Source organism: Drosophila nasuta, chromosome 3 (assembly GCF_023558535.2).
Source record: "Drosophila nasuta strain 15112-1781.00 chromosome 3, ASM2355853v1, whole genome shotgun sequence".
Taxonomy (NCBI): Eukaryota; Metazoa; Arthropoda; class Insecta; order Diptera; family Drosophilidae; genus Drosophila; species Drosophila nasuta.
Genome location: NC_083457.1, coordinates 18,236,585 through 18,254,610, shown reverse-complemented (window position 1 = coordinate 18,254,610; position 18,026 = coordinate 18,236,585). Strand labels below are relative to the sequence as shown.

General features: G+C 43.4%; 3 protein-coding genes across 4 annotated transcripts; 2 read left to right on the top strand and 1 right to left on the bottom strand.

Moving 5' to 3' along the window:
• The first annotated feature begins 3,927 nt into the window (after window positions 1-3,927).
• LOC132794185 (nucleoprotein TPR) lies at window positions 3,928-12,613 on the top strand. 2 transcript variants are annotated; one of them, XM_060804471.1, is made up of 6 exons: window positions 3,928-4,226; window positions 4,762-7,901; window positions 8,293-11,213; window positions 11,273-11,622; window positions 11,683-11,816; window positions 11,875-12,613. In XM_060804471.1, exons 1-6 carry the CDS (start codon window positions 4,067-4,069, stop codon window positions 12,217-12,219), a joined length of 7,050 nt encoding a protein of 2,349 aa, XP_060660454.1. In that variant the 5' UTR covers window positions 3,928-4,066; the 3' UTR covers window positions 12,220-12,613. The 2 variants fall into 2 exon arrangements, with proteins under 2 accessions (XP_060660454.1, XP_060660455.1); XM_060804472.1 differs by lacking the exon at window positions 3,928-4,226 and adding an exon at window positions 4,385-4,636.
• Window positions 12,416-13,685, bottom strand: LOC132794186 (small ribosomal subunit protein uS12). Its single transcript, XM_060804473.1, has 3 exons — window positions 13,579-13,685; window positions 12,972-13,131; window positions 12,416-12,749 (listed from the first exon to the last, which is right to left on the bottom strand). The coding sequence occupies exons 1-3, from the start codon at window positions 13,580-13,582 to the stop codon at window positions 12,482-12,484; spliced, it is 432 nt and encodes a 143-aa protein (XP_060660456.1). The 5' UTR covers window positions 13,583-13,685; the 3' UTR covers window positions 12,416-12,481.
• Window positions 13,686-14,113: 428 nt separating this feature from the next.
• Window positions 14,114-15,400, top strand: LOC132793889 (ras-like GTP-binding protein Rho1; the record flags this gene model as incomplete). Its single annotated transcript, XM_060804037.1, has 3 exons — window positions 14,114-14,278; window positions 14,706-14,936; window positions 15,001-15,400. Coding segments are annotated over 3 exons (591 nt in total), but the record flags the coding sequence as incomplete, so codon positions are not given.
• Between the last annotated feature and the right edge of the window lie 2,626 nt (window positions 15,401-18,026).

Genomic DNA, 18,026 nt, shown 5'->3' with positions numbered 1-18,026 from the left:
TGGCGGTTTGGGCTTTGCTTTAGCTTTAGCAGGGCCAGCAGCATTTTGCTTAATGTTGCATTATTCCGTTAGTTTTTTCCCTAACCGACTGCTGGCCGTGGTACCATTTGGCCCAGAGTACCGAGTACCAACCATAAATTTGCTGCTGCTTCTGTTGTCGTTGTTGTTGTTGTTATTGTTGTTGTTGTCTTTTAACTGGCATGTGTGAATTTGTGTCTATTTGTTGTGTCGCTGAATTGTTGTGCGGGTGTATGTATATATGTGTGTGTTTGTGTGTGGTATGTGTGTGTTTTAATTTGTGCTAGTTTAGGCCCTAACCCACATTAAGCACTCGCCATTTGACGCTGAGGATTTTGCAATGATTTTACTTTTGCTTTAATTTGGCATTAATCTTTTTACAGCTTGCAGCACATTTTTTTAGCTCGGCACTTGAACACTTGACACTTTTCAGAGATCGCACTGCGATAGATATCTTTTTGGGATGTGTTTAGAATTGGATTTTACCGTTGGCTAAGCCATGTTGGCCAAGATCAAGAGGTTTGGCGAAACGCGTTTACGATCACGAAAAGTCTTGCGACGACTAATGAACGTATCTTGTGCTTAAAATCAAGGGCTTCAACATTTCACAAAAAAACCAAAACACACAAACCGCTCTCGGGCAGCTTTTGTTGTTGTAGTTGTCACTGTTGTTGTTGTTGTTATTGGCGTTGCCTTTGGCTCAGAAACTTTACAATACTCTTGGGAAAATGCACAGCACAACGCATTGGCATATAACAACCGGGCCTATATACTGCGATTATAGCGCAAAAATATAAAGCGAAGCAGCTACAGATACATTTACAGATGCAGATACATTTACAGATACAGATACACAACAGCAGCCACTAACAGATACAGATACAGACGCTGTATGTAGATATATTTATGATTATAAGCGCGACTCGCAGCTGCCGGAGATTGGACTAAAGTCAGAGCCACATGAACCACGCCGATGACGAACCGCAAGCTAACTAACTGCCAACTGCCAACTGGCAACTTGGCTTAAACACTGTTACTGCGCTTGCGACTGCCACTGTGCCTCAGTCGCTTGTGCTCTCCCACTCTTCCACTCTCCATCTCGCTCGCTCTCTTTCTCTCACTCTCGCAGTTGGGCTCTCCTTCTCTGTCTGGCTTGTGAACGAACTGGGAGATCCGACTCAATTGTCGATTCGAGTCGAAGTCAATGCATAAGGCCAAAATGCGCACGAGCAAAACCTTTTGCGCAGTCTTGGCCCAACTTGACGCTGAGCAGCGTCGTCGTTGTCGTCAGACCCAAAAGCCCAGAGACCCGAGACCTGAGACCCCAGAGAGGCAGCACTGTCAGCTGCCCAGCAAAGCGGAACGAACGCAGTCTCATTCTGGGGCAAGCCCGATCTCAGCCGCAACAACAACAACAGCAACAACAGCAGCAACAACAGCAGCAGCAGAGCAACGCAACAGGCGTGCGGCAAGTTCTTTTGAATCTGAAATGAAACAGACTTATTTAATATTCCTTCTCGCTGCTGTCGAGTATTTTCAAACTGAGCTGAGCTGAGCTGAGAGGCTACTACTACGACATCTCCCTCTCGTATACCCTTCTCCCTCTGCCCTCTTCTCTCAACACACAACATAACAGCTTGAGCCAGCTGTCGCACACACACACACACACACACGTACACACTCAAAGCTTGTAAACCTGTTCTCGGCTTTTAATGTGTTGTGGGAGAGACGTTTTGCATTTGGTTTGTTTCAATTGGTGGAGGCCCCAAACCGCCTTGTCTCTGTATGGGTGACAGCTCCAAATACATGACTTTGCTACTACACTCACACACACACACACACACACACACACATATACAGCAACACATTCACACACTTACAAAAGCGTATGCAAATATTGTAATATGCGGAACTTCTGTAGCTTGACTTTATATACGTTAGTGTGTGCAGCCTTATCAGAGGATCTGACTTTATGAAACACTATGATAAAAAGCTTTTAGATAATTAAGTGGTGTTACCCTGAAACTATAAACTTATTAAGTTCACATGTTTATTAGCGCTAATAATTAAAATAGAAACGCATTTCATTACCCACATTCATGATGAAATAAAAATATAAAATTCTTTAGACTTTCTTTTCTTCATCGTTGAAGCTAAGTGTTTTTTCACAACTTCAACAAAATATGAATATTCAAATAGAGCCATATTTAATTTTTATTTCATACTCCACCCACTTTGCATGCAGCCAAAATGCCGACTGATTGGTATCCAAATTGAGATAAGCTTCTAAATTGCATATTGCAGCAACTGAGACCAAGCCAAGCCCAACAGCAAACAGCCGAATGAGGCAGGTATCCCAAAGATACGCCAAGTACTTACCATCCCAACCAGGTAAAAGTGCATCCAGCCACGCGTAAGGCATTACTACACTCATATTCACAACATCAGCACAAAAAAACGAAACAAAACAAAACAAAAAGTGGGGGGATCAAAATAAAATGCAGGCACAGAGTTCATAATTAAGCGCCAGAATGCCAGAAACTTTGCTCCTTACTCGCAGCGCGCCATCGACGTGGGTTAGATGCAAAATATTTGTTTATCACATCGCGATAATTGCCGCCGGCGCTCGCTGGGTCCATCGATTTATGCGCACTGCAATGAGGCAATGGATGGCCAGCCCAGCACAGCACAGCGCAACGGGGACGGGCCAGACCCGACTCGTCTCGATTCGGTCAGACCTAAGAGCAGCCAAAGAAGAGGGGCAAAAGAAGACACAGCCAAGCGTGTGCCGACCGCCTTTGAGCTGAGCAGTTACAGTTGGAGTCGGAGTTGAAGTTGAAGTCAACGTCGGAGACTGAGGATGAGGATCAAAGCGTGCCTCGGTGGTGGGTACAAGTTTATTGGTGTGGCGCATGTGCAAATGGTTTAAGCTAAATGCCTTGGCAGGCCAAAAGCAACTGGGTCCAGGCAAAAGACAACAACAGCGACCAACAAACAAACGGGCAAACGGCAACGAGAAACAACCTATGGCCTGCTTCGGCTCATCGCTGCTCCAAAAATGTGGGCGTGTGACACTTGAGCTGCTATCGCCAGCGAATCTCTCTGCCTAAAATGCTGCAAGGGGGAAAACAAATTATTGATAAGCAGATCGCCCTCCCAGTGCACTGCAAAAAACGAAGATGGCCACACAGCCAGACAGTTGATTGGCATCCAAATGATTTTGCTCAGTGTACGCAGCTCGCATAAGTTTCGCTGTAGGTGCAGTTGACTCTTATCAGAGATGAAGCGCGGCACACGTTAGTCCAGACTTTGTTGCTGCCACAGGCATAGCTGCAGCCTCGGCATCAGCTTAAGCTTTAGCTTTAGCTCCAGCTTCAGCTGGAGCCGCTCAATGAAGTTAAAGCACACACATTGATGTTGATTGCTGTCTCTTGGTTTTGCTTTTGCCTCTACTTTTATTTTCTCCTATGGTTATGTAAGGCTAATGTAATGAGGTAGTTGTGTGCAATATTGTCGCTGCGGTAGGTATGGATATCTTACACTGTAATTACTTTTGACTTACAAATATTGATTTAAGCGCTTAATATTAAAATAGTAAAGGTTAAGGCAAAGTTCTTAAGTGTAAATTTTTATTTATTTCGATCAACAAATAAACAAAGAACAGATTTAATAATTGCAATCGAATAATTTGAAAATTATATTTCCCGCTTAATTAGTGATGCAAATAGTGAGATAATGTTTTTTTGTCAATTCGCAACACTAAAATATGGCATTCGATATATTTGTGAGGCGATATTTGTATTAACAACGTCACTGAAATAGTGTATCCACACCAAAGCAGTCTGGGCATTTTTTGTATCTGAAACGCTAACTTTGTTAGATCCATATTAAAGACATTTTAAAATTTAATTTGCGGTCACACTGTGAAGAACGCTTTGACACTCGCGCGCTGTTCTCTTTTATTTTAGTCAACAAAATAATTTCCAGAGCTAAGAGAAATATTAAAAAATATTAAAACCTTAAAGATTTATAATAGTTAACAAAAAATATGGGCAACATGGATTTCAACGGCGTCCAGTCGTTGAACAAGATTTTGCAACCCGACGAACTTGAGCTAGTGCCAGACAATGTACAAAAAAAATTGTCGGCTTACATTGAGCAATTCTCAGATGAATATTGCAAACAGCGTGCAGCTGCAAATCGCCTAAGTAAGTACATATGCAAGTAAATAATTATTCTTTACAAATTAATGTTGTGTTGCAAAATTGAAGCCGGCAAGTAAAAAAATGTTGAGTAGAATAAATCGACTTGTGGCTAATGTGTACACACTGGTCGCATGTGTACACACTTGTCAAATATTGCAATTTTCGCTTGTGCCGTCAAAAATTGTTGAAGATTTTTTCCTGATATTAAGTCTATATTAAAACTGAATAAACATAGGAGTAAAGAATAAAAATCATTCCCACCATGGATCTTAGTGGTCCACATACGTTGGCAGACATATTTGCTCCAGATGAACTGGTGCTCTTGCCAACCGGCGTGCAAAACAAATTCAAGTCTTTCATAGACAAATTTTTTGATGAATATTGCAAAGAAAGAGCGGCTGCGAATCGTCTTAGTGAGTAAAAGCCTGCAACTCTTTGGCAATGTATATTGTTGAGCCAAATTAGCTAGCAATGGTTTTAATTGTTGCTCCTAAACACTTGTACTAAAATTCTCTTCTTCTTCTACTTCCATCTTAAGGTGAAACTGAGCAAAAGAACGAAGAGTTGAACAATCAAATACTGGATAATCAGGTGAAATTCAGCAGTTTTGAGCAAAATGTTAGTGAATTGCGCACTCAACTTGACCAAGTGTCCGCCGAGCGTGATCAGCTGCTGGCCTCTGTGAAGAGCTATGATAACAATGTCGCCACATTGCGCAAGGAGAAGGGAGCTTTTGTCGATGAACGTGACTCGCTGCTCAAGGTAATTGAGCGCCAGAATGGAGAGCTCGAACGGCTGAAGCAAGATCTGATGACCTATCAGCAGCAGTTGAAGGCCGCTATCACAGCCAAATGCGAGGCCATTGCTCGTCTCGATGAAGTGCAGAGCAAAGAGGTGTCGTTGGATATCAAGGAACGGCGGCTGGAGAGCGAGCGCAGCATAATGCAAAACGAAATACAATTGCTGAGCAGCGATCTGAGTCGCAATAATGCTGAATTGCAGAATTTGCGACGTGACCATTCCATGAATACCATGCATCTGGAAGTGCGCCTTAAAGAAAAGTGCGAGGAACTGCAGATTTTGCAGGGCCAAAACTTGCAGTATGCTAAATCGGTTGAGGACTTTAACAAAAAGATCCAGGACTTGAATGAGGCAATGTTTACTCACAACAGTGCCACAGAGAAACTGGTTGACAGTCTGAAGAAAGAACTGTACACTAAAGAGAAACTAGTCGAGATATACAAGGAAACCGAGCATGAGAATATCACAGAGCGCAATGAGCTGCTCAAAGGCATTTCGGAATTGAAACGTATGTTGACTGAAACCACAGATCATTACGGTGATCTGGAAGGCGAATACCAACAGTCGAAGGAGCTACACGCCCAAGAGATTGCCGCTTTAAACAAAACTATTGACGCACTCAAGACAGAAATAGGACATGCCAATGATCTTCTAAAGGAGGCACAAGAGCAGAGTTTGGAGAGCGCCATTTGCAAGTTGGCGCCCACAGCAGCCGTTGCCAATCGTTTGATGCGCTCCGATATGTCACTCACTGAACTGTACTCGTTGTATGCAAAGAATTCTGAAGAACTGGAGACTAAGAACAAGGAGAATGCTCAGCTGAAATTGCAGATCAAATCTATTGTGGAGGAGATCAACGAACGAGCGCCAGTCTTTAAAAAGCAGGATGAGAATTACAGTCAATTAACCGAAGCGCATAATCTTCTGCTACAGCAGCGTGACGAACTGGTCGAGAAGAAGTTGTGCCTCGAGCAGGAGCTGGAGAACACTCAATTTGATGTTACACGCCACGTCAAGGAGAATAAGAAACTGAAGCAGTCACAAGTCGATCTCAGCCGACAAGTCTGTCTTCTACTGGATGAGATCAATTGCTTGCGTGCTGGCGTTAATCGTCCACGTCATCCAGCGCAGCCTGCCGTCATACACAACTCCAGCGATGCTATTAGCCGGGATCTGGTTACATTCGAGTCTATCACAGAGTTGCAGGAGCAAAATGTCAAGCTGTTGACTCTGATACGTGAGCTAACTGGGGAACTGGAGGCGAATGAATTGAAGAACGACGAGTTACAGCTGAAGGCCTATGAAGAAAAGTTTGAGAAAGCCACCAAACGTCTAGAAGAAATGGAAGAGACTCTTGGTCAGAAGAATAATACAATTGAAACATTGATGTCCAAATGCGAGCGGTATAAGAAATTCTATTTCGATGTTCAAAAGAAATTGGGTAGTCAGATAATTGACTTGGATGATTCTACCATACTCATAGACGAGTCAACGGTGAAGGCAGCTGCAAATTCATCGAAACTTGAAGCAGAAGCCAAGCTTGAGCGCCGCATACGTAGTCTGGAGCAACAGCTGGAAGATGAGTCTAAGAAATATGCCGAATTGAAGGAGAACTATGATTATTATACTAACGAGAAACGCAAGAACGATGCTCTCGTCCAGGAACAGTTCGACTCAATGCGCAAGGAAGTGCGCGAGTTATCTTCCGTTAATTGCAAGTTGATGAATGCATCCGAGTTCCAAAAGGAGCAATCAGAGCTGCTGCAAAAGAGCATTGTGACATACAAGCAACAGATTGCCGCACTTGAGGATCGCACGAAGAACTATGAGAAGACTATAATCAAGCACGAACAAACCGTGCACATGCTCAAGGATGAGTTAATGACGGCGCATCGCAAACAGGTTTCTGCCGATACAGAGGCTCATAGTTTACGCCATGAGAATCGCGTGCTCAAGGATACTGCTTCGCGACTCCAGGCCGAAAAGGAAGGCTTCCATCGCGAGCATCAGAGTCAGGCGTTATTGCTAAACAATTTGGAATTCATTAAGACTAACCTGGAACGTTCAGAGACAGAGGGTCGCCTGCGATTGGAGCAGCGCCTGGATGATACCGTCCGTGAATTGTCTGCCCAGCGTCGTCACTTCCAGGAGGAGGAAGAAAAATTCCGTGAAACTGTGAACGAGTTCAAGCGTCAAACTGAAACGGCCAACAAACTTAAGGAGGAGGAACGCCAGCAGGCAGAGAAATGGCATCAGGAATTAATTGGTGTGCGTGAGGAGCTCTCAGCGAAGGTGAACCAAGTCAATGAATTGAGCAAGAAATTGCAGGAGAGTCTCACTCCCTCCAAGAATGAGAATCCAATCACTGCTGCCAACAAGAAGGCACGTGAATTCGAGCTCAGATATGAACAAGCAAAGATTGAGATTGAGTCCCTCACCAAAGAGCTTGCCAAGACCCGTGAGCATGGTGATCAGTTCTACAAGATGTCCCAAAGTGCAGAGAGTGAAATTAAACGTCTGCACGATATGCACTCCGAAATTGTAAGCAAATCCGAGGCAGAGATTAAGAAATTGAAGAATACAGAGGCAGAACTGCAGACTCGTATCACAGATCTGGAGGCCGAAGTGTTGCTCACCAATGTAACCGAACAGAGCAAGTCTACCAATCAATCTGATCAGCTTAAGCTTGCACAGGAGGAGCTCAAGAGCGTGTTGGAGAAATTAACGGAATCGGGACGTACTATTCGCACTCTACGTGCCGAGAACTCCACTTTGGCCGAGTCCCTCAACTCCGTGGAGGTCAAGTATGCAAATGAAATGGTTTTGCACTCGGGAGATATTCAGGAATTGACCAAGTTCAAGGCGGACTTCTTGAAGGTATGTGCAAACCGTTATATTATTTTTATTAGTCTTATGGTTTATAGGATAGTTCAAAGGTTTAGGCATTTTTGGGTGTGTTATGAATGATTGAGTATAGTATATATTTCATTGAACTTACAAAGCAGAGCTCATAAGGTAACAGCTAGCTAAGCATAATTTGCTTAGAGCTGAAATATGTTTAGTCAATCTCGAGTTTCTCAATGTCGGGAAAGTTGAATATAATTTTCGGGTGACTGTTGTGTTTATCTAAGTGGTTGGTTGTTTTAAAATAAACATCTTAATTAAAAAATATTTTAAAGATAGGAATAAAACAGTTTGGTGTATCTTGCTAGCTTATGTTACTCTAATGTAGATATACCTTTATTTTTAATATATAATCTTTCACTAGGTGCAAGATGAGCTTAATCAGCTGAAGAGTGGTCGTGAGTCTCTTGCTGCGGCCAACGAGGAGCTCAAGAAGGCCAATGCTGAAGCTCAGCTTATGCTGCAAAAGGAGAAGGAGGAGTCTGAGCACCGTGTAGCCGATCTTAATGCATTGAACTCCAGTCTGCACGATCAAATCGAGGCATTGACCACCAAACTGGCCGCTCTTGCTCAATCTGCAAACAACCAGAATGCGTCCATGATGCTCAGTGAATCCCTGACTGAAACCGATGTGCTCAACGCCACGGGAGTGGATGAAAGCAAGAACAGCGAACAGCTATTGCAGATTATTAAATATGTGCGTAAGGAACGGGATCTGCTGTCGGCCAAATTGGACATTCTAAAGGCTGAGAATGCGCGTCTCGTCTCTGAGCACACCATTCTGCAGAAGAAGGTGGATGAGCTGAATGGTTACCTCAAGCAAGAACGCTCCAAGAGCGAAACAGATGTGGTTTCGGCCAGCAAGCATGAGGCAGTTTTGCGTAAAATCGAAACCCTTAATGCGATCACGGATAGCAATCGCATTCTGCGTGAGGAGCGCAATACTTTAACCAAACGTGTGGCCGAGTTAAATGAGCGCATCAGCAGCGTGGAGAAGGAATTGTTCCCGCTGCAGTGCAGCAATAAGGAGTTGTCCTCGAAAATTGAGGAACTTAATGTGGAGAACAACTCGTTGCGCACTGAGGCTATCAAGTGGCGTCAACGGGCCAATGCTCTGGTCGAGAAGAGCAACCGCAATCCAGAGGAGTTCAAGCGCTTGCAGACGGAACGCGAAAATCTTGCCAAGATGCTGACCAATGAAAAGGAGTTGAACAAGAAGCACTCCGACGAATTAGCTGCAATGAAGACACGGCTGGACAACGAGCTGCCAGCTTTGAGTCGCAACCTGCAGTTGCAAGAAGAGGCACGGAAGAAGCTGTTCGATGAGACCACCAACCTTAAGCAGTCGAGCACACGCCAGTCTCAGGAAATCTTAGAGTTGAGGAATCGTCTGCTGCAGAAAGAAGAGGAACTGCTGAAGGCACAGGAGGACATCGAGACCAAGGAAAAGACTATACAAGACAAGGACAGCAAAGAGATTATGCTGCGCAAGCTGGCCAAGCGATACAAGGACTACTATACGGGTCTCCAAGCTCAGGCTGGAGGCAGCGATACCGTTGCTGAGCTGGAGAAATTGCGTACCGAGATGGAGGAGCTGAACAACACATTGCGCAGCACCAAGGAGCAAAACGAAAGCTTGCAGAAGGAGCAGGACGATCTGAAGACGCGCCTTACCGCTGAGCAGGATAGCAACGAATCTAAGCAAAAGATTGAGCAACTACTGCAGGAGTTAACGACCACCAAGACGGAGTTGGCTAACCATGAAACTATTCTGGCTGGCACCAAAACTAGCTACGACGAAACTGTGCAGCGCCTTGAAAAGGAACTGCAGGATAGCATCGCCAATAACAAGGAGATCAATGCTCGTCTCATGCGTGAAAATGAATCGCTGCACATGCGCATCAATCAACTGCAGCGTCAACTGGGCTCACAACAGTCCACCAAACCCTCAACTAGTTCCGTGGGCATGGCTGAGAAAGGCAACATATCCGAGTCCTCGCCCCGTACCGCCAATGTGAAGCCCATGTCTGGCTCGGCCACAGTTCAGCAGTCAGCCACAGTTACACCTTGGCGTGGCAGCGAAACGCCTTTGGCCAGCATTCGTCCCATCTCTGTGCAAAACAGTCGCACTGCTGCTATACTGCCCACCAGTCAGCAACCGGGTGCTTCTACCTCAACATCCACCTCGACGTCTACTTCAGCAGCAGCTACGGCCTCTGGCAGCAGCAGTAGCAGCTCAGCTGTGGGTAACACGGCGCTGGTGCCGCCACAGCAACAGGTGCACACCACAGGCAGCGCCACCTTGGAGTCGATGGCTTCTTCTTCGCCTACATCCTCGCACACTGACTACATGCCGTCGACCAGCTCAGCAGCAGTGGCTGTTGCTGCCATTCCACCGATGGGCGCTACAGCTGCAGCTGAGAGTTCACAGGAGGCGGAAAGCGTGCAGCATCCGCAGCAGAACGATGCTCAGCTATTTGTGGGCGGTGCTCAGCAACAGGTAGTGGCCTTGGTTTCGCCACGTGTTGAGGGTTCATCGTCGTCCTCTTCTAGCAGCACAACGACCTCGACTTCTACGCCTAATCAAGCCGTGCCCAACGTGCAGGAAGCCAGTAATCAGCAGCAGCCCAGTACATCGGGCAGCAGCAGCAGCTCCTCCACTGTGGTCAGCAGCCACAGTCGGCATACACCGTCTAGCAGCAATGTGACCACCACTCAAGCTGGTTGCTCAAAGCGTCCACGCGACGTGGAAGGTGATTCATCCACCAATGCCGAAGATGGTGTGCCAGAGAAGATCGTTAAGCTAACTAAACGCCTGCGTGCTCCAATGCATGGTAGCGAATTGTCAGCTGGTCATATTGGTGACTCTGGCATGGATGTAGATCAGATGCCCACCTCATCGCAACGTGACCAGGAGGATGACATTCAGGTGGTTGATTCCGATGACGAAGAGGAAGATGTTCTGGGTCCCATTGATGGTGGAGATGCCGAGCAGGAGGAGGGCTATGAGGATTCCTATGAGCAGGACAATGAAATGGAAGATAACGATGGTGCCGATGCACCAGATCAGCACAATGAAGTGGACATCGAGCAGGTCCAAGTGCAAGATCAGGCTGAGAGTCAATTGCTCGAGGATTCGCCTGCCACCGTGTCCACTCAAGAGAACAATCAAAGCCAGGCCATTACAAGCGGCAGCGGCGAATCAACTGCGCAATTACCCCAAGCGGAGGCCAACTGGAAGCAGGCTCCATCGACTTCAACAGCAGCCGCACGACGCACAGAGAGGTAAGCAGTTAAGAGACATTATTGAGGCTGGGTTGCTAATCTATACATTTAATTTACAGTTCTGTGGAGATCGTGAGCTCCCCACAAGTGTCCAACTTTAGCGAGCAGCCACAATCCGTAGAGATTGAAGTGGACGGCACAGCTGCCACAGAGGCTGCTGCTGCAGTGGACGAGAGCAGTGCCGGCAATAGCGTTGATTGCACAGCTGCCGTGGCCAGCTCGCCACCAAAGCCAAATGAGGCAGCTGAACAGAGCAGCAGTAGCACCAGCAGTCAAGCAGCTGAGGCCAAGGATAAGCCAGACGAAAATGAACCAGCTGGCACAGAAAACGTGAGCGAGGCCGATGAAGCATTCGCCGAAGAAACATCCACCGGCCAGGCTGAGGATTCGCAGCAGCTTCCTAATGAGAGTAAGTAAATTGTCGACTTTACAAATGAGTTTTATTTAATATGCTTTTATCTGTTTTCAGACCCAAATGTGGGCACAAGCCAGCAGTCTTTAGAGACAGAGAATCAGGATAGCCAAGCCGAAGGTCCCTCGGAAGATAATGAAGGCACAGATGGCGTCTCTTCGGAGGGCGAAAAACAAGCCGTTGAAGTCGAGGTAATTATTCTCATACATAAGCAAGAAATTTCTTCTAATTGTTGCTTCTAACGTACAGGAGGAAGGACGTGAGGCTGAGGCAACATCACCATCGGAGAACACACGTTACCGAACACTGCGCAGCGCTGTTCCCACTCGTCGTGGCGGGCGATCGATCATGCGTGGCAATAGTAGCAACAACAATGCCAACAGACCAGCTCGCATTGTCTGGCAACGGGATTCTCCATCGGGCGGCATGCGCGGACATCCTGGTAACCAGGGAGGCGGCAACCAAGATCAGCATATGCCAAGTGGTTCGCCCAACAACCGCATTTTCGCCAACCGTTCACGCGGCCGTCGCCCCATGCGTCGTCCAGGACCAAACAACTTTAATGCCGGCGGTGGAGGAGGCGGCTATCAATAAGCTTGGGCGCGGGATGACTATTATCCATACTCTGGTAGATCGATAAGGCTTTAGGCATTTAGAAGTATACTACATAATTAAGACGCCAACTGATGATAAAAATACATAACAGAAGAAATAAACATGCAAAATCATTAATCAAAAAAATTATTACTTTTCATTTTTTGTTCAAGCCACAACAAATTAGACGGGAATCTTGTGTTTTTTGTTTTATTTAGTTTTGTAAAACCCTAACTCTGGAAAATGATAGATGTATCGTCATCTAAGATCTTGGGCGTTCCTTCTTCTCCTTGTAAAGAGCCAACAGGGAGACGTTGGCAACTTTGACGACCTTGAAACGGACACCGGGAATATCACCGACGGCGTGACCCTTACGACCGAAACCGGCAACCAAGACCTCGTCGTTCTCCTCAATGTAGTTCAAGCTACCGTCACGGGGTACGAATGCGGTAATCTTCTTGCCGTTCTTGATGAGCTGCACACGCACACACTTGCGGATAGCAGAGTTAGGCTGTTTGGCTTCAACACCACTGCAATAAACAATAGATACCATTAGTTGGATATTAAAAAAAACCTAGACTCTCACATTATGTTCAACTGCGGTTGTTGTTGTAGTTGCAGACGACAACTCACAGTATAATCCTGTGATTTGAGTTTCAGAACAAACAAAACACAAAAATATACTGCGAGACATCGCAAGCCGTGGCGACCGCGTAGTAAACAATAAAATTTCATCACGCAGTTGTACTTACACCTTCTCAAGCACAATACCCTTGGCGTGGGAAGCACCACCGAAGGGATTGGCCTTCCATCTTGTGCCCAAATGAGCCTTCTTGTAGTCCTTGTCGGCCCAACGCTGGTCGCGACGGTGGTTCACATGCTTTCTGGCAGTGCGCAGACCTCTAGGCTTGCCTGCAAATAGTTAAACAAATTTAGTTGCTTGTTTTAACTTAATGTTTCCATATTGCAAATCAACAAACACAATGTAAACAAATGGCGAGTGAGTTCAGCGGCTACACTTTGAGGTTATATTATATGCATTTTTGCGAGTTGCACAAAATTAGTAAACTTGGTCTAATAACACTTAAATTTATTGTGCTACCTTGTTAATTTATTGTTGAGCTCATTTCTGGCTTGATATGATGCACGATTCTTTGGATAATCATAGATTATTGGTAGCCGACAAACGGCAGTCAAAATTTGCAAGCTTTAAAGTCATAGTTTTGGGATTAAGTCAAAGCCGCGGCGACAAAATTCACTTACATTAAATGTTTCACAACTACTGTATTTGATTTGCACTCGATTTACCGACGAATTTTGCGTATTTCGCACAAAAAAACACTCTTTTTAACAACTCACCCATGATTTTCCAACTATCTCAGGCAATGGCGGAAATAAAAGAAAGAGGAAGAGCCTATTTCTTCTTCTTCACTATATTTACAGAGATGCATACTACCAATCGATATATCGATATGCGAACACCCATACAATAATATTATGAATCTGCCAACTCACAAAAGCAACTCTGCGGACAAGTGCTGCCCATAAATTAAAGTATTACATTCTAACAGTTATTCGAATGTTGGCTACTCTGTAAATGCATAATAAACATAAATATTTAGAAACACTGCCCAATTCAATCGCACATAAACAATTCGCAGAATTCATCGGTTGTTATTGAGTAGGATCGCACTCATTTATAATGTGTGAATACACGCACACATGTGCCGTTGTGTGCACTGTGTGTAGCGCAGTGAAAAATTCATAAACAAAAATATTTCACAAAGCCAAATTCACTGAACAATATAGCCCAGTTCCTTGGCAAAATCCCATTGAAATATCAAGTGCTTTGCAGTCTCGTTCCGAATTTTTATACGAAATTATTGTTGATTAATTGTGGCAATGCGTTCAATTCGCAAAAAAACTTGTAATTGTTGGCGATGGTGCTTGTGGCAAAACGTGTCTCTTAACGGTCTTCTGCAAAGATAATTTCCCATTGGATTATGTGCCGACAGTCTTCGAAACATATGTGGCAGACGTTGAGGTTGAAGGATCTCAGGTATGTCGCATTATTTGTTATTTGTTGATCAACCAACACACCTTCGTAATGTATACGTATTCGTATTGTGAGATGGGCCACAGACAATTACACAGTTATTTATGTATTTCCTCACGTTCGCTTGCAGATAGATGTAGATAAATGTGTATTATGTGTATGCACAAATAGTATATTTAGTACACATCTTATTTTAGTGCCCACACTATGTGCCTGTGCCAGGGTGGGCCCGTGTTTTGCTCAAGACTACAAAAAACGCTTACGCATGATTCACATTGACGTTGTGCGCATTCCGCCTTTGTTTTCCGGAGATTCTGTAGACATGCTCTTTTCAAGTGGTCGCTCTACTACTTGTATGTGGGCCAACATACATATTTACATATTTACGTAAATCATTAAATTCTGATAAGTCGGTTTTCCTCTCTTCAAGGTGGAATTGGCGCTATGGGACACAGCTGGTCAGGAGGATTACGATCGCTTAAGGCTACTGAGCTATCCTGATACCGATGTTATTGTCATGTGTTTCTCCATCGATCTGCCCGATTCATTGGAAAATATTCAAGATAAATGGATACCAGAAGTCAAACATTTCTGCCCCAATGTTCCCATCATTTTGGTGGGCAATAAACGCGACTTGCGCTACGATCATGAAACCATAAAGGCAAGGCATAAAGTACCATAAATATGTTAAATTTTTAATCTGCATTGAATTCTATAATTCGCAGGAATTGGCAATGAGAAAGCAAATGCCTGTCACAGCTGACGAAGGACTCACAATGGGCGAAATTGTTAATGCCTTTGCATATTTAGAATGTTCTGCAAAGATGCAGGAAGGTGTTCGAGAGGTCTTTGAAACAGCGACTAGGGCTTCATTGCAGGTCAATAAGAAAAGAAAGAAAAGGAAATGTGTGCTGCTTTGATCACGAGTATGTTTTTAAAAGTTATAAATCGATATGATCAATCATATAAAACGATCATAATATTTACATTTTTATGTTGAGCGGTTTACAAATGTAAAAGTGACGTTCAAATTAAATTAGATTAAAAGCGAAATAAATCAACTATTTTGGGAAATTTATTTATTTTTAAATTTTCCCATTACCTGAACATTTTAAAATTGTGTTCGTTTTAATCTAGATAAAGTATTTGCTGAGACATTGTTACGAACTCAAGCAATAACATTTCTAATAATAAACCAATTATGAATTGCTGTTATTTAGATTGTTAAATTTAAAATGGCCCTATTATCAAAAATAATAATCTTATTTGCGACACACCCAATTTATTTTGCTACTATTTTGAGGCTCATTATGTATTCCAAATTTAATGGTTTTTGCAAAGTTTAGCGCAAAACTAATTCCTGCAAAATAAAAGCTTATTCATTAATAAATCTAATAAAAATAAGCCTAGTCATCAGCGTCATTCGAAAGTTTTGATTGACAATTAGTTTGACAATTCATTTTTATGAATGTTTCCTTATTTGTAGTTTCAAAAGCATAAATGCGTAATCTTGGCACCAAATTATTACGATATCAATTTTACGCCTGACCATTAAATGAAATAAAATGAAATTCCAAATTTTTGACTATTTTTAGATTGTCGAACGGAAAAGTACCGATAGTGTGTGATAGGCAATGCGGAAATTATTTATATTGGATAAATTCTTGGACTTTTATGAATTAGTTCCTAGTCTAGACTCTAGTCCAAGGGTATTTCCAGCAGCCCTGAAATTAAATTAATATTTTTATCTTTATGCGTACTATGAACTATAATTGGTCGCGCATTTATAGTGTTTGTCATCACAACTAAAACATTTTTGTTGTTGCACAGTTTTTGGCTTATCAATCATAACTCAGGTGGACACAAAAATATTTAACAAGTCGATAGCATTATGTATTGGACGCGATCACGTGCTAAATTCGATATGGAAATAATACAAAATAATTCATTAGTGGCAATATACGTCAGTTTGTTTGTACAGTACACTCTTGGTAATGTAAACCAACTTAACTTCAATTTAAAATCATGATAAATTATAAATCATTATTTCATATTGTAAGAAAAAAGTTTCAGTTCTTGTTAGTCACATGATTTTTTTACTTATTTTAAGAAATAAGAGCCAAAATGGAATAAGCAGAGCCTTCACTGTATACGATCAAAAATATCACCGAACTTTCGAGAATTCCCCTAAAAACAAATTAAAAGTATGCCATGCGATAAGCATAATTTAAAGTAAACGCTCTCTCGTGGTAGAGTTCTTTGTTTCATGCGGGTTTCGTACATATGGTATATAGTATATACTATATTTAATCGTATATCTGTTCTGAATCATATGAAGTTCATAGTACGCTTAATGAATTCGAATTCGAATGATTTGCGTTTTTTCAGATGGCTTTTGTCTAATCATGCTTTTGTCTAAATGAGTGCAAACAATATTATTATTTTTGGGATTTTGGCTATTTCGTAATTTCAAGCAACAATTTCAAATTATTACCCACATTAGTGCGTTTCGCTGGTTGTGTGTGTGTGTGTGCTTGTGAAATATGCCGGTTACCTGTTTAAATCAAAATAAAACAAGAGATAAGTCATAGCTCAGTGTTGGCTTTATTTACCCAATTCAGGCATTACCCAGAAACGTGAATGGATCTCATTCAAAGTTTGGCTATCTCTCTTCGCTGAGTGGAAAAAGCCACAACACACACACAGCAAGAAGTCGAAATACCACACACCACACACCGCACACAACACACATTAAAAAGAGCATAATTACCCATACAAACACAAACATAAACAGTCAAACATGCCTCTGATATCCAAATAACAATTCGTTCATACTTTTGCTCTGGAACAAAAAATTTGAGAAAAAAAGCACGCAGGCCAACGAAGTACCAAAAAGAAAAGAATCAAAGAGAACAAGCAAACAGATGTATCGATATCGATATTGTTTTCGAGATCCCATTGCGTATACGTAGACCGCGTGCACATGTTAATGTGTGTGCGCGTGTGTGTGTGTGTAGCCATTTTGGCTGGTGGAGCAAAGGCGACAAAAGGCAAAAGAGTGGCACATGTCAAAATATGTTAGAGAGAAGAGCGAGAGAGAGCGAGCTTGCTCTGCATGTTTGCTCTCTTAGTAGCGCTGCTAACTACCACACACTAAACAAGAGTCACATACAGACTGCGACAGACGTACTTTGTACATATTGCAGTCACACTCACACATGCGCAAAAGTCTTTGACTGGCAGCGCGCCATGTTTTTGCCGGTTGTTGTTGTAGTTTTTCTTGTTGCCAGAGCATGTTGGCTCTCGACCGGGGCCGATGTGTCGCGACGTTGTTGTTGTTATTTCATTTTCATTCACGACACTGAATGAACGATAACGATAGGGCAAAGGAGTGGGAGAAGAGAGGGACTGTGACAAGGGAGTCAGTCGCTTCGATGCCTGATAATGTGCGTTTACAAGACGAAACAACAACAACTAATACGCAAGCAAATACAAACACGCACACAAGCAAACAGTAAATACAAACACAGGCGCGCCGCAAATGTATGAGTGTGTGTGTGAGACTATGTTAAGTTCTCGTCGTATTGTATTGCTTGCGAGGTTGGAACGCTTGGTGTTTCTGCTGCTGCTGCTAGTTGTTGGCGTTGCTGCTGCTTTTTTGCTGTTGCTGTTGCTGCTGCCGCTGCTGCTGTTGCTGCTGGTGCTGGTGCTGGTTCTGCCTCTGCTCATTTCGTTGCTCATTGCTGTCGGT

Excerpts from the sequence above, each read along its gene's own strand:
- LOC132794185 (XM_060804471.1), top strand. The coding sequence starts at position 4,067 with ATGGGCAACATGGATTTCAACGGCGTCCAGTCGTTGAACAAGATTTTG. Across the intron at positions 4,227-4,761 it reads TGCAGCTGCAAATCGCCTAA|GTGAAACTGAGCAAAAGAAC; the intron begins GTAAGTACATAT and ends TTCCATCTTAAG. Across the intron at positions 11,214-11,272 it reads GCCGCACGACGCACAGAGAG|TTCTGTGGAGATCGTGAGCT; the intron begins GTAAGCAGTTAA and ends TTTAATTTACAG.
- LOC132794186 (XM_060804473.1), bottom strand. Across the intron at positions 12,750-12,971 it reads GGTATTGTGCTTGAGAAGGT|TGGTGTTGAAGCCAAACAGC; the intron begins GTAAGTACAACT and ends TGTTTATTGCAG.